The 14,819-nt window shown below is 38.7% G+C and overlaps 1 protein-coding gene across 1 annotated transcript in view; it reads right to left on the bottom strand.

Annotated features, from left to right (window-relative positions):
* LOC134541505 (syntaxin-binding protein 5) overlaps positions 1-14,819 on the bottom strand; it is a 366,972-nt gene that overhangs the window by 58,024 nt on the left and 294,129 nt on the right. Inside the window, exon 15 of the mRNA XM_063385002.1 lies at positions 2,478-2,594. Within this exon, the coding sequence (XP_063241072.1) occupies positions 2,478-2,594 (117 nt within the window). The remainder of the gene's footprint in view (positions 1-2,477; positions 2,595-14,819) is intronic.

Below are 14,819 nucleotides of genomic sequence, written 5' to 3'. Positions count from 1 at the left end.
ATTGACATATTCAGTGGTGCTGGTCGGATCCTTATGAGGACGACCGAACTTGACATCACAGGGCAGCCTCAACTCCTGTCCAAACACAATACTCGCAGTCTACCTAGTGGAGTCATGGATGGAAGACCTATATGCCATCAGGAACAACTGGATGTGTTGATCCCAATACTGTAGATGCTCGGCCACAACCTTGGCAGTGTGTTCCTTGAGAGTTCTGTTGAATCCCGCCCTTTTTTAGCCGAGCATATTTCGCATTGTCTACACCAAGCCTTTACATCCTGGCGATACACCAACCAATAGTAGCTTTGACCGGATCTTAGCTAGAGTTTTGTTCACCCCTAGATGACAACCAGAGGTACTATAATGGATTTCTTTCAACACCTCTGACACTAGACTCTTTAGGAGTAGTTGCATTATAACTACTTTTCCATCTGGACTTTCCTATGCCCTCATTAGCAGCCCATTCACCATCTTCAAGGAATCCCACTTTGCCCAGTAATCTTTCATCGCCCTTCGGTCACTGGAGATCTCATGTCATATAGGACATCCACTACCACTCTCTAGCCAGCTTATAATGAGTGCCAGGTCAGAATCTTGCCGCTGTGCTGCTTTCAAGTTGGCAATATCCCATTTATTTTCCCTTTTAGTTATCATTGTTCGCCGAACGTCTTCGATTCCCCATTTTTCTCCCCCCTATTGCAATGGTTACAGTCTACCTTGCAAGGCCTTCGGGAGAGGGCATCGGCATTGCTGTGAATTCGGCCTTTCCTGTGTTTTATCCGACAATCATATTGCTGTATCTGTTCAATCCACCTAGCAAGTTGTCCCTCTGGATTCTTGAACTGTAGTAGCCACTTAAGTGCGGCATGGTCAGTGAGTAAAAGGAATTTTCTCCCATGTAAATATTTGTGGAAATGTTGCAGAGACTTCACTTCAGCCAAGAATTCTAGTCTTGTGACACAATAGTTGCGTTTAGCTTAGACAAAACTTTGTTGTAGTATTCTATTACTTGTTCAATTCCATCTTGAACCTGGGAAAGTACAGCACCCAACCCATCCCTACTTGCACCCGTGTCAAGGATATACTCTCCATATTGATGGAGGTAGGTAAGTATGGGGCTAGTGCAAGTATTAAATTTACAGCTAAAGTTTATGAGTTAATTATTTGCTACTTCTATCACTACCCTTAAACACTGTAGTAATTGTGCTCATAATTTAACTTTTGTAAATTTATTGATCTATTCTGCACCAGAGTTCAGGGCTATAGTGTCAAAAATGGGCACGACATGGTTAGGATTTAGACTGTTTTTAAATGTTGTTAATGTCGTGCCCTAGAGATGCAGCCCCAACGGAATTGAGGGAATTGTTGGTTTTCGTCAAGGATAAGGCCAAAACCTACAGTTTTACTTGTTTGGCTTTGGTACTGCGATTACAACACTGACGATCAGTATCGGCGTGGCAGACTTACATTAGCAGAGATGGCAGACCCACACATGTATGGAGAGGCAAGAGGAAATGAAGCCGAAGCAGCGTGTATTTACCGAGGACGCTGATCCAGTATATAGGTATCATATAGGAATACCTTCATATGTTACATCCAGCGATAGCGTGGAACTGTCAGAACGACATGTGTTGAGGAAAAGTCTAGAAGCGTACTCAATTCCAAAAGTACCGCTATATCTTTCCGGCGTGCGTCGTGTGGTGGCACTGTGTGCCATAACAACACAAAACCATTATCGGTTTCATACACTGGCACCCTACCAATAACTTTATTGCTACACAAGTTTTAATTGCATAAATATATCTTCATGGCTTTTTCACCATTGTGTTTGTCTTTTAGAATTATATTCATATTGCATAGTTCTATTGTTGTGAGTAATATAAAAACTAAGAAAACAATTTCTGTTGCACATTTTCAATGATCACAGTCAAAAAAACTGCACTTGTAAGCACCACTATTTTATTCATATATAATAGCATTTTTATTGCAAACAAAATGATACCAACATGTTTTAAACAGGTCCATCCATAGCTTGCTACATTTCTTCAACTTTAACTGAATTCATTAACCTGTGGCATTTCGCACACATTAACAGCGAAACTTTTACTCACAGTTATAGTTGGCTGGAAATAGCTTCGAATCGACAGGCTAATTTTGTAACACAAAATTTTCATGCATACTAGCTTTCTGAAGAAATTGATAAAAGTGAATTACAGATCTCTTTTTATCCATTACGAAACTAAGACTTTAGCCCAATAATGGATAACTTAGTTATCAGGAAAAACACTTTGTCTTCACTATACGTTTTTACACTTACCTGAAGGTTTACTCAATAACTCAACTGCCCACAGTGTGTTTGAACATCCTTTATACTTAAAACACGATGAAACTATTCCTTAATGAGACAGAGTTCCAATATGTAGGCAAGGGAAAAGAGAATGAGAGTTGTTCGCGTGCCTGACAGGCCTGGTGCTCACCAGACTTCTTGGTGTAGGCGTCGGCGAACGCCAGGCACTGTATCGCCTCAGAGTTGATGTTCTCCAGGCTGGACATGCTGGAACTCCTGGACCTGGAGAACGAGCTGTCCAGCTTGTCTGCACGCGGGGGAGTGCCGGAGGGGAGTGGGGAAGGAGCATCCAGCACAGTGTTAGTTCCCTCCGTTTACTATAGGTACTTTACAAGTTAGAAAACTACATTAACAAAAAAACCATTATCGTTCCTAGCTACATAAGTTTGTAAAGTGTAGCATGCATTCAATCTGTAAACATGTGTGTACTTTAATGAAGCTATATTGTAAAAGAAGCTGGGTTCTAATGGTTTCCAAACCTAAACAAAAAATGTATTGTTAATGCACAAGTCATAATTCTTGGTGAATAAAGAACTGGAATACTTGGCATGCTCAAAAATAGAACAATGCTTCAAAATAATCTGTAAATTTTTAACATGTAAATGTACAGGCAAATGTGACAAGTGCTAGAGTTTAAACTTTCCTAGTAAATAATACCACAATACAAAGTAAGACATTATTTTATTTACAGGTTAAAGCATAACAGTAATTAAGAGCTAATGTGCCGTTAAAAAAGACAAAGCATAAAACTATTAATACCACTACAAAAAATATATATTGAAAATAGTAAGAACATAACAAATTTTGTTTATGAAAATTTAAAAAAAAATGTAATCCGGATAGAAACTTCAAGATTGTTTAAAGAATAAAATCAGTTGATTTAGTTTTTAAGGGCACATTGCAGAAGTAACTCTAAACATAAGATATTGTATGTACAGCATTAATTAAAGCTCTTTGGCAGGAAAGCAGCAGCGACCATGGGCACAGCATTCAGACACAGTTTATGTAATATTTATAATGTCAGAGTTACACATGGCAAACAGCAGAAACTAAAACAATGAAGCAATTACAAGCAGCACAGGCAGTGGACACAAACACAACACAAGCAGATAGAAACTGTCAGTTTAATACAAAGTATTATGTCACAACGCATCAACCCCCACTTCTTGAAGGAATAGTATGTTTTATTTTTATTTATAAAAGTGTATTTACTAAATTGCCCACCGCTAAAGCCCTCGGCTGTTGGTGGGCATGTTACAACATTAATAAATAAATAAATAAATTAATTAATTAATGTGGCACCACACAGAAGTTAACTATAACGTGTTCCTTTACAATTATGTCTTAAAAAGCTACTTCCTGCTTGAGAACAATCGTGTGGCCAAACTGCAACGTGTTCTTCCTAGGAACATCTGTGCCTCTGAGTGAAAGATCTGCAAGGTACCAGGGAGGGGGTCTGTGTGTTCCTGGTTGGTCCGTACGAGAGGCAAGGACTGACCACTGCGGGCCACCTGCTGCGATCACCTCAGTGCCAAATGTTCTATATTTGCCAAAATATACTGAACATTCTCTAAAAATTTCCGTTTTTAGGGGATAAAATTCTGCCGGATATGAAAAAAAAGATCTGAAAATTTAAATTAATAAACACACTTACGAGGGAACACTTTATGTTTTTAATGGAAAATTTCAAGTGTTTATTCCCCAAAAAATGTAGAGGTTGTGAATTTCCCCAAAGCGACATAGGTTCCCCTTTGACGAGCGGCCCAAGAGGCTGAGGTCATGATCTTGACCTCGGTTGCCATCTTGAAATTATGTCACATCCGACTTATTTAAAATCCGTGATTATTAGGCTAAAAAAAAAATCGCAGTTTTTTTTAAATTTTATAAAAAATTATTTACATGCAAATTAAATAAATTTTTTGTAAAAAATCAATTACATAATGGAGCATTCAGTTTGTACCTGACAAGAGCAAAATAAATGTGGCGATAGGTCCTTACTCCATGGAGGTCACTGGAGAATTCACCTCCAACCACTACTACTAAGTCAGATATTACAACAGCTAGTATGTCGTCATGTCTGCCATCTTGGATCCGACATCTTGTTTTCGTATGCTGGAAGCTGCCATCTTGGATTATATCATCAAATACATCAACTTGTTTTCGTTTGCTGGATGCCGCCATATTGGATTATTACATCACAGCCACCAATTTTTTCAATATTTGCTACAAATGAGCGCTAGTGTAACGTAGTGCCGCCCATGTAGTCTGCTCGGGAGCAGTATTCTTGCTTTCAGTAACCGATACCAGGAGCGTTAGTGTCACGTCGAACACACATCATCTGCTAGAGGGCACTGCTGTCATATCAGTTTATTGTTTACTCACTAGAGTGCAGTAGTATTTATTAATACCATGGCATCAGCCAACTTGTTGGTCATTTTGGCCGCTATTTTGAATATCTGTAGTTATTTAGCTAGTTATTCAGAAAAATATTCCAAAAATCATAAAAAAAATTCACTCATTAATTCACTGATTGATTTTATTGATTCCTGTCCTTTGTTCGATCTTTACTCAATGCAAAAAAAAATTATTTTAGGTAAGAACACTTATTTAATGAAAATATGGATAAAAGTCCTTAAAGAGGCTAAATTCCTCACGTACCAGGATCTAGTAAGTCGTCGATGACATATCGACTGCCATGTAAAAGTTCTGTAATTATTAAGCTAGAAATTCAGGAAAAATAATTTAATCATCAAAAAATCATTTATTCATGCAATAATTGATTAAATTAATTTTAGTCCTTGGTAAAATCCTTGGTCAATTATAAAATGTAATTTATGCTCTAAAATATTTACTTAACTAATCTGCCTCGCTACACACAAGGACTCCTTCCTGCCCAGCTGAGTAAATATGTTACTCGATCACTCACCGCCTACCAAGGAGGTCTTTTTCGATACTTGGCATACATGTCAACCAGGTCGTGTACAATGTCAGATGTGCTGGCCCAACCTGACTTGGACCTCGCTACATAAATTAGCGAACTCAAGATGTTATGATGTATGTATGCCATTTTTGATGGCCAGATTTGTTAATTGTATTTACTTGCAATCATAAATGGCCAAAAATAGTAGAGATTTAGCCTCAAGGCCACAAATCTCACATTATACATGACAGTAATGAAGGTTTATCATGTGAACGTAAAGCACATGATGAGGTTTCTTATGAAAGGCCGCATCTTTGACAATACGAGTCACATGTAAACTGTGGAATAGCAGAAACGTGGACTCCCTCACGTTTATATTATCCTGTGGTTAGAAGTAAAGATAAGTCCAAAGTACATTGACAAAGTTATAAGCCCTGAATTACCTAATACATACCGACATAAATCCAGCTCTCTATGAAATTACCAAAACAACTACGATACATGACACATGTAGATCCCTAAATATAATTTTGCATTGCATGATGGCTGGCACCAAAACGAAAACATACTCAAGACTCTTTTAAAAGGAGAACTCAACCACATGAGGATGGCTATTCTACGAATCGTAGATGATCTCCGACATAAGGTGGGACAACAACACAAGACAACGGAGTCGATGTTGACAATAAGTGGGCAGTGCCGTACAGGCCCATTCTGTTCCGCACATTCACGGCTGAAAAAAGTGTTGAGTACTCAAATTCAGTAAAACTATTAAAATACATCTACAAATACATGTATAAGGGGTCTGACCAAGCAGCATTTACTGAAGATATAGATGTGGTGACGAAGTACGGGATAGGATGGTACATCAGCAGTTCTGAAGGGGTTTGAAGCATTCTTTATTTTCCTATTCACGAAAGGTTTCATCCTGTTATGCACCTTGCTGTACATCTCAAATGCAGTTAAAGATTTTATTTTACAGAAGACAATGTCATTGACAGGATCAACAACCATCAGATAACAACACTTATGCCTTCCTACATATGTAGAAAAACATTTTTCAGTATAAAAAAGTTAGACTGTGCCAAGTTCAGACTACAGTCACCTTCATGAGAAAAAGGAACCTTTATCAGTAACTGTCAAAACCCAAGTGAGTTGGCTTACGATATTGTTCATCTTACTTAAGTATTTGTTGTAAATGTTCCTACATTAAATAATGAACAGAATGAAGCCTGCAATGAAATATTAAGGGTTGATTCTGATTCTGGGCAGTTGTTCCTTTTTAATGATCCTGGTGGCACTCGAACAACATTCTTGAAGTTGCTTGCCAAAATTAGGGGCGGAAGAAGTATCGCCAGTGTTGTTGATTCCTCAGGAATTGCAGATACCGTGATTGACAGAGGCAAAAGGCTAATTATATTTTCAAATACCTCTCAAACTGAATCATTCTGAGTCTCCACTTCGTAACATCTCCAAGCTGAATGATATGGTTCATATACTAAGAGAATGAAAAATTATAGTTTGGGATAAATTCACAACAGTTCACAAGAAAGGTATAGAAGTTATAAAAAGGATGCTTCAGGACTTTAAAGGTTGCAACTGAATTGCGAGTGGAGTAACTGTTCTTTCATCCTGAGACTTTAGACACGTCTGCCTGTTGTAGCACGATAGCCTTATGTCAAAGTGCTATTCTTGAGAGTTAACATGTGTGTTCATCTTCTATGTGACTTAAGGACAGTGGGATTTTCTGAACTATTATTGGATGTAGGTGATGAAAAGATTCAGGAAAAAAATGGGAAAACATAAGTATCGTACAACAATAAAGTAATTATTAAGATGCACACATTGCAATTAAATTACTACCCACATCAGCAGATAAGTCTGCTAATATCAAGTTCAAAAATTAAAGAAATTTGAATGTTATAAAATTGGAAGCTTTCTTTAATTTGTGAGGATATGTGATTTAACTTGGAAAATGATGAAAATTGTTATTTTTTGTGGACTGTAAACAAGTAAAGGTATTAATTTTTTTTTGTTAATTTTGCAAGATTGTATGTTGGAAGTATTAGCTGCCATTTATTAACTTGAAATTTTGGTGACTAACGTTTGATCTAACATCACTTTCAAATTAATTTTTTTTTACATTAACTTATAACTTTAATTAATTAATTGCTAATGCTTCATATATTAGCCTTAGATGTGATAGTATTATTTGGTTAACTGTCTCATGTCTAATCTCTTTACGTAGCTCTGTCTCTGGCTGTTAAATGTTACTGAACAGCCGCCACAAATATGACCTACACTACAATGCGAACCTTGGATCCTATCATTACACTGTGTTTAAAGTGTAATAAAAAACATTACCGTATTATTAGCTAAATAGACCAATAAAAGATGCTTTCTTTTACAAAATACATACATGGGTATCTGATTATTACAGTTTTGTCTTCCATAATTAAAAATAATCTTGCTTACTGACATTAACATTTTTGTAGATTGAGACTTACCATCACTTGTTTAAAGCTGTAATGAAAATAAGCAGTTAAAACTAAAACTAATTATATTTAAGCACACAGAAACCTGTGAGGGCTAAACATAAACAGATGATTCGCACAAAAAACAAATAATGACAGCCAGCTCCAAGAGACTACTCGGACAATAAGGCAAAACACACTTGTTCGTCATTCTGGGAATCAAAACTTCGTGGCTGTTTTCACGTCACTTTTTTACATTTTTACAAGATTTTTTCAAAACATTTTAATGTTATATGTAAAATAAAATTTTATGTGTTACACTGTTTTATTCGATCTAATTAGTGTTCGAAAAAGATTTACAATGAATGAACTGAAATGCAATATGCATATGGATATTATATAACATGAACAAGCAGGCTGGAAACAAGGCTCTGATGAATCCACAGAACAAACAATATGACTGCTGTGATTGTTGTTAATGTAAGGCATGTGCGTGTCGTGTATGTAACCAAAGTGCTTCAGGTCACTACCAAGCACCAGACTCTTGCAAGCACATGGCACATGCAGTCATAAGAGGCAGCTAGAAGCTTATAACACACACACATGTCAGTACAGCAAACATGCACGATGTATACACGAACATATAACATGGAGAAAATGTCAACAGCTACAAGAAAGTGGCACGCAAACAGAAGGAAGTAACACTAACAATGCATCTCAAAGTTATAAACATTCATTAATTATAATATAGACTATAAGTTAAAAACAACTTCATTTGGTCGTGATCGACCGGAACGTTTAGCCCATGCTTGGTGGCAGAGTGGTTTTATTTGGGTCAAGTGGCTTAGTAAGTTTTTTTTTAATAAAACGTAAAAGTTGTTTACACGTATTGACTTACTAAACAAAATCATAGTAAATAAATTAGTCGAATAGTGAAAATAATGTAATGTTATCTTACATTACTAAAACAAAATGTTTCAGTTAAGCTTGCTATAATTTTTTTTATGAGAATTATTTAAAGTTTTTTAACGGCACACAAGTACTTTGACTCCAAATATTCTTTATTTTCATACCTTTCAAAGATGTAGTTGTACATTCTGGGAACCGCGAATCTGGTGTGAGGAGACACAAGATATGGCTAGTGAACTTAGCGTGTTAGTTTCAGGGTTCATTCTTTCTCTCACACGGGTTTGCCTTTCAACAGCAAAGGAAAACTAACACAGGTTAATTATTATCTACTGTTCTTAAGTGACTTGATTAAAAATATATTTATATTTTACGGTTAATAATTCACAGTTTCCAGGTGAAACCTAAAGGTAGTGTTTGGACATTTTTGTTCATTTCAAAATGCATTACAGCTAAAGAGTTTCTACATAGCCTCTTAAGGAAAAAAGTTTTCATTTATTTGAAGTATACTCTTAAACTAAAACTTAACAGTAATGATATCCAAAAATCAGCATAAATGAAAATTTCCCTAGAAACTAAGTTGAGTAATTTTTTTCTCTTTAAACTAACCATTTTATTAAAAAATTGTATTTCTTTAAGTTATTATTTTATAATTTAAGATTTAAAGTGAAATATAGGAAACATATTAAGTATACTACAAAACCGACAATGTCAGTCGCTTAATGACATAAATTCCAAAATACAAAATAAACTCAAGAATTGTTGAATTTATTACAATTGCTAACTTTTCACTGACAGAAGCAGAAATATTTTTATTTAATTTTTTTTCTCTAAACTTTAAATATTAATACTGAAAAGAACTTTTATTTTACACAAAATTGATTCCCAATGTAAATGGTTTGTGTAAAACATAATTTTAAAAATATATAATTATATTGTTAAATAATAAATTAGATTTATACTACCTACGTTTTAAAAGATAAGTAGGTGAGTAATAAACTTTTCATTGGAATCTTAAAACACAACGTTTATTTATTATTTTTTAATTGTTTGTAACTCACACAAGCTGACAATGACCAGGGGCAGCATCCCCCCCCCCCCCCTTCATCACCCTGCCTGCGCGCGCAAGACGTCACAACCCCAGAGGTTGGCAGCACTGCCAGTGCACGACCCTCTAGCCGACGGCTCCCGACCATTTGACATTATTAAAAAAATATTCTCTTGTGTTTAGGCAAGGGTTTTTGCTACCAAGTGTTACATATCTTAATTTAGCGAATACAATTCCACATTAATCTTTATTCACCTAAGCCACAAACTGAACAGAGATTAATGGCTACGGTGTGGTGCGGTGAAGTAAAACTGTGTCTCGCTGCGAGGCCGTCTCGTCCGAGACAGGGCACGCCCAGCAACTGTGTTGTATCACTGACCAGGCAGTGCTACTGTAGCATCATTTGATAGTGTTCGCAGGCTTTCACGGCCATTGTCTGATGTAGCTTGGCTTCTGGGTTGTAGCCGTGTCGCCATCATCAGGGAGCACTTACCTACTGTACCTCAGTAGGTAACTGCTCCCTGATGATGGCGACTGCAATGTCGACTGAAACGTTGGTGAATTATTTTCCAAGGACACGGCTAAAACCAAGAAGCCAAGCTACTGTAGCGTCATTAATCTCTCCAGCTTTTTATTTAATTCCGGAGGCATCCACCCACAAGGGAGACTAACGCAAACAGACTCTGTCCGAAAAATTTTGTTGTCATAAGCCAATTCACTGTCGTGGGGCATTTTCATTCACATATAACATGTAGGAGTCAGCTCTCAGGGATGTGGCAACTATGTGGGCATCAGCTCTCAGGGATGTGGCAACTATGTAGGAGTCAGCTCTCAGGGTTGAGGCCACTATGTATGAGTCAGCTATCAGGGATGTGGCAACTTTGTGGGCATCAGCTCTCAGGGATGTGGCAACTATGTGGGCGTCAGCTCTCAGGGATGTGGCAACTATGTAGGAGTCAGCTCTCAGGGTTGAGGCCACTATGTATGAGTCAGCTATCAGGGATGTGGCAACTTTGTGGGCATCAGCTCTCAGGGATGTGGCAACTATGTGGGCATCAGCTCTCAGGGATGTGGCAACTATGTAGGAGTCAGCTCTCAGGGTTGAGGCCACTATGTATGAGTCAGCTATCAGGGATGTGGCAACTTTGTGGGCATCAGCTCTCAGGGATGTGGCAACTATGTAGGAGTCAGCTCTCAGGGTTGAGGCCACTATGTATGAGTCAGCTATCAGGGATGTGGCAACTTTGTGGGCATCAGCTCTCAGGGATGTGGCAACTATGTGGGCGTCAGCTCTCAGGGATGTGGCAACTATGTAGGAGTCAGCTCTCAGGGTTGAGGCCACTATGTATGAGTCAGCTATCAGGGATGTGGCAACTTTGTGGGCATCAGCTCTCAGGGATGTGGCAACTATGTGGGCATCAGCTCTCAGGAATGTGGCAACTATGTAGGAGTCAGTACTCAAGGATGTGGCAACTATGTAGGAGTCAGCTATCAGGGATGTGGCAACTTTGTGGGCATCAGCTCTCAGGAATGTGGCAACTATGTAGGAGTCAGTACTCAAGGATGTGGCAACTATGTATGAGTCAGCTATCAGGGATGTGGCAACTTTGTGGGCATCAGCTCTCAGGGATGTGGCAACTATGTAGGAGTCAGTACTCAAGGATGTGGCAACTATGTAGGAGTCAGCTATCAGGGATGTGGCAACTTTGTGGGCATCAGCTCTCAGGAATGTGGCAACTATGTAGGAGTCAGTACTCAAGGATGTGGCAACTATGTATGAGTCAGCTATCAGGGATGTGGCAACTTTGTGGGCATCAGCTCTCAGGGATGTGGCAACTATGTAGGAGTCAGTACTCAAGGATGTGGCAACTATGTATGAGTCAGCTATCAGGGATGTGGCAACTTTGTGGGCATCAGCTCTCAGGGATGTGGCAACTTTGTGGGCATCAGCTCTCAGGGATGTGGCAACTATGTGGGCGTCAGCTCTCAGGGATGTGGCAACTATGTGGGCGTCAGCTCTCAGGAATGTGGCAACTATGCAGGAGTCAGGTCTCAGGGATGGGGCCACTATGTAGGAGTCAGCTCTCAGGGATGTGGCAACTATGTGGGCGTCAGCTCTCAGGAATGTGGCAACTATGTAGGAGTCAGTACTCAAGGATGTGGCAACTATGTATGAGTCAGCTCTCAGGGATGTGGCAACTTTGTGGGCATCAGCTCTCAGGGATGTGGCAACTATGTAGGAGTCAGTACTCAAGGATGTGGCAACTATGTATGAGTCAGCTATCAGGGATGTGGCAACTTTGTGGGCATCAGCTCTCAGGGATGTGGCAACTTTGTGGGCATCAGCTCTCAGGGATGTGGCAACTATGTGGGCGTCAGCTCTCAGGGATGTGGCAACTATGTAGGAGTCAGCTATCAGGGATGTGGCAACTATGTGTGCATCAGATATCAGGAATGTGGCTAATATGTAGGAGTCAGTTCTCAGGGATGTGGCAACTATGTAGGAGTCAGCTCTCAGGGATGTGGCAACTATGTAGGAGTCAGCTCTCAGGGATGTGGCAACTATGTAGGAGTCAGCTCTCAGGGATGTGGTAACTATGTGGGCATCAGCTATCAGGAATGTGGCTAATATGTAGGAGTCAGTTCTCAGGGATGTGGCAACTATGTAGGAGTCAGCTCTCAGGGATGTGGCAACTATGTGGGCATCAGCTATCAGGAATGTGGCAACTATGTAGGAGTCAGCTATCAGGGATGTGGCAACTATGTGTGCATCAGCTATCATGAATGTGGCTAATATGTAGGAGTCAGTTCTCAGGGATGTGGCAACTATGTAGGAGTCAGTTCTCAGGGATGTGGCAACTATGTAGGAGTCAGCTATCAGGGATGTGGCAACTATATAGGAGTCAGCTCTCAGAGATGACACCACTATGTAAGAGTCAGCTCTCAGGGATGTGGCAACTTTGTTGGCGTCAGCTCTCAGTAATGGGGCCACTATGTAGGAGTCAGCTCTCAGGGATGTGGCAACTATGTAGGAGTCAGCTCTCAGGGATGTGGCAACTATATAGGAGTCAGCTCTCAGAGATGACACCACTATGTAAGAGTCAGCTCTCAGGGATGTGGCAACTTTGTTGGCATCAGCTCTCAGTAATGGGGCCACTATGTAGGATTCAGCTCTCAGGGTGAGGCCACTATGTACGAGTCAGCTCTCAGGGATGTGGCAACTATGTAGGAGTCAGCTCTCAGGGATGTGGCAACTATGTAGGAGTCAGCTCTCAGGGATGTGGCAACTATATAGGAGTCAGCTCTCAGAGATGACACCACTATGTAAGAGTCAGCTATCAGGGATGTGGCAACTATGTGTGCATCAGCTATCATGAATGTGGCTAATATGTAGGAGTCAGTTCTCAGGGATGTTGTAACTATGTAGGAGTCAGTTCTCAGGGATGTGGCAACTATGTAGGAGTCAGCTCTCAGGGATGTGGCAACTATATAGGAGTCAGCTCTCAGAGATGACACCACTATGTAAGAGTCAGCTCTCAGGGATGTGGCAACTTTGTTGGCGTCAGCTCTCAGTAATGGGGCCACTATGTAGGAGTCAGCTCTCAGGGATGTGGCAACTATGTAGGATTCAGCTCTCAGGGTGAGGCCACTATGTAGGAGTCAGCTCTCAGAGATAAAATAATACACGAAGCTTACACTGAGTTGTATCTTTTATTAATGAATGCTAAAGTTTGTACGTAATAATTTGGCCAGGGAATTTACATTTTTTATCCGTTTTTATAGTTTAATTTACATGCATACTCTTGTCCTACAAACACCTGACCAGGTCCTTCGTTGCAAAAAAAAAACGCAAAGCCTCCGATATAATTACTGGTATATTTTATGAGTTATCTAAATGCATAGTTTATGGTGTTGTACCTTTGGAATCCTATGGTTGATCATTTACAGCACTACTGGTTCTAGTGTTGAGGGCATATAATTAACGTTAGATTAATTGAAGTAAATTCATTAGTTTGTGTATTTAATGTGTTTTTTTATCAATACGTAATTCAGGAAAACATAACTGACTACATGCTTTTAGCATCAGTCACTCGCAGTAACATCTGTAGACTCGTTCTAAATTGTTTTTTTTGGCACATCTTGTATAAGGCATTTACTGCTGTTTTTACACATTAGTTTTTTATGATCAGAAAGGAGTCACCACCTTTGCCATGGCTACCTGCATGTCTGCTACAGTTACTGGAAACCTTCATAAACAGCACATTGCTGTTAGTAAAATAACTGACTTAATTCTTTTGATAATGTTAAATCATTTTATAATCACCTTTCAAGTTAAAGAGGATTTATTTTTATTTTCATGTGATGTTCCAAATTATTTATTTATTGAAATGGAATTTATAAATAATTCACGGAGTGAACAATTTAAAATACATGTAGGTATATAAAATAATCTTATTATACAAAAAAGTAATGTTCAATAAACTATGAATAAAATAATCTTAAAAGGTATAGAAAAGATTGTTTTAATAATACAATACAAAATGTGTTTAAATGTTTTAGTCCATTCTTATATGTTTTAACGAAAACAAAGAATAATTGGATTCCACATAATAATGAGAAATAGTTCCATGATCTTGTTTTGCTGGAAGCAAAGCAACTATTTTTTCCATTTGAATTATTTCTAATAATAAGTGAATAATCAGGAGGAATCCGCGAATACAATAATCTACTATAAGCACATATAGTGAGCATGTTTTTTTTTTTAAAAAAAAAAGTGAAAACGGACAAAACACGCCACGAGATCCACTTACACGAACCGGAAGAACACAACACACACCAAAAGAGAGACAGGAAAAGACAGCGTAGTGCAGTAATAACGAAGTTTTGGATAGTACGTCACCATTTTCAATGTTCAAGAGGGCATAAATTGTTTTATCAGCATTTTCCTCTTGTTTCCTCAAATGTTTGCTCTAGGAGCCATTCACATAAAAGAGAGAGAGACCAAACTTCATGCTGAAACTAAACAAACATCAAAATTTGTGCAAAAACAGTATGAGTCATATACTCTTTTTGCAGCTGTTTACTCCTCGTGTGCCTTTGTGAACAGCAGAAAGGGTAGGAAAA

The sequence above is a fragment of the Bacillus rossius genome (assembly GCF_032445375.1).
Source record: "Bacillus rossius redtenbacheri isolate Brsri chromosome 4 unlocalized genomic scaffold, Brsri_v3 Brsri_v3_scf4_1, whole genome shotgun sequence".
In the NCBI taxonomy this organism is placed as follows: Eukaryota; Metazoa; Arthropoda; class Insecta; order Phasmatodea; family Bacillidae; genus Bacillus; species Bacillus rossius.
This window is presented reverse-complemented; position numbering and strand designations above follow the sequence as displayed.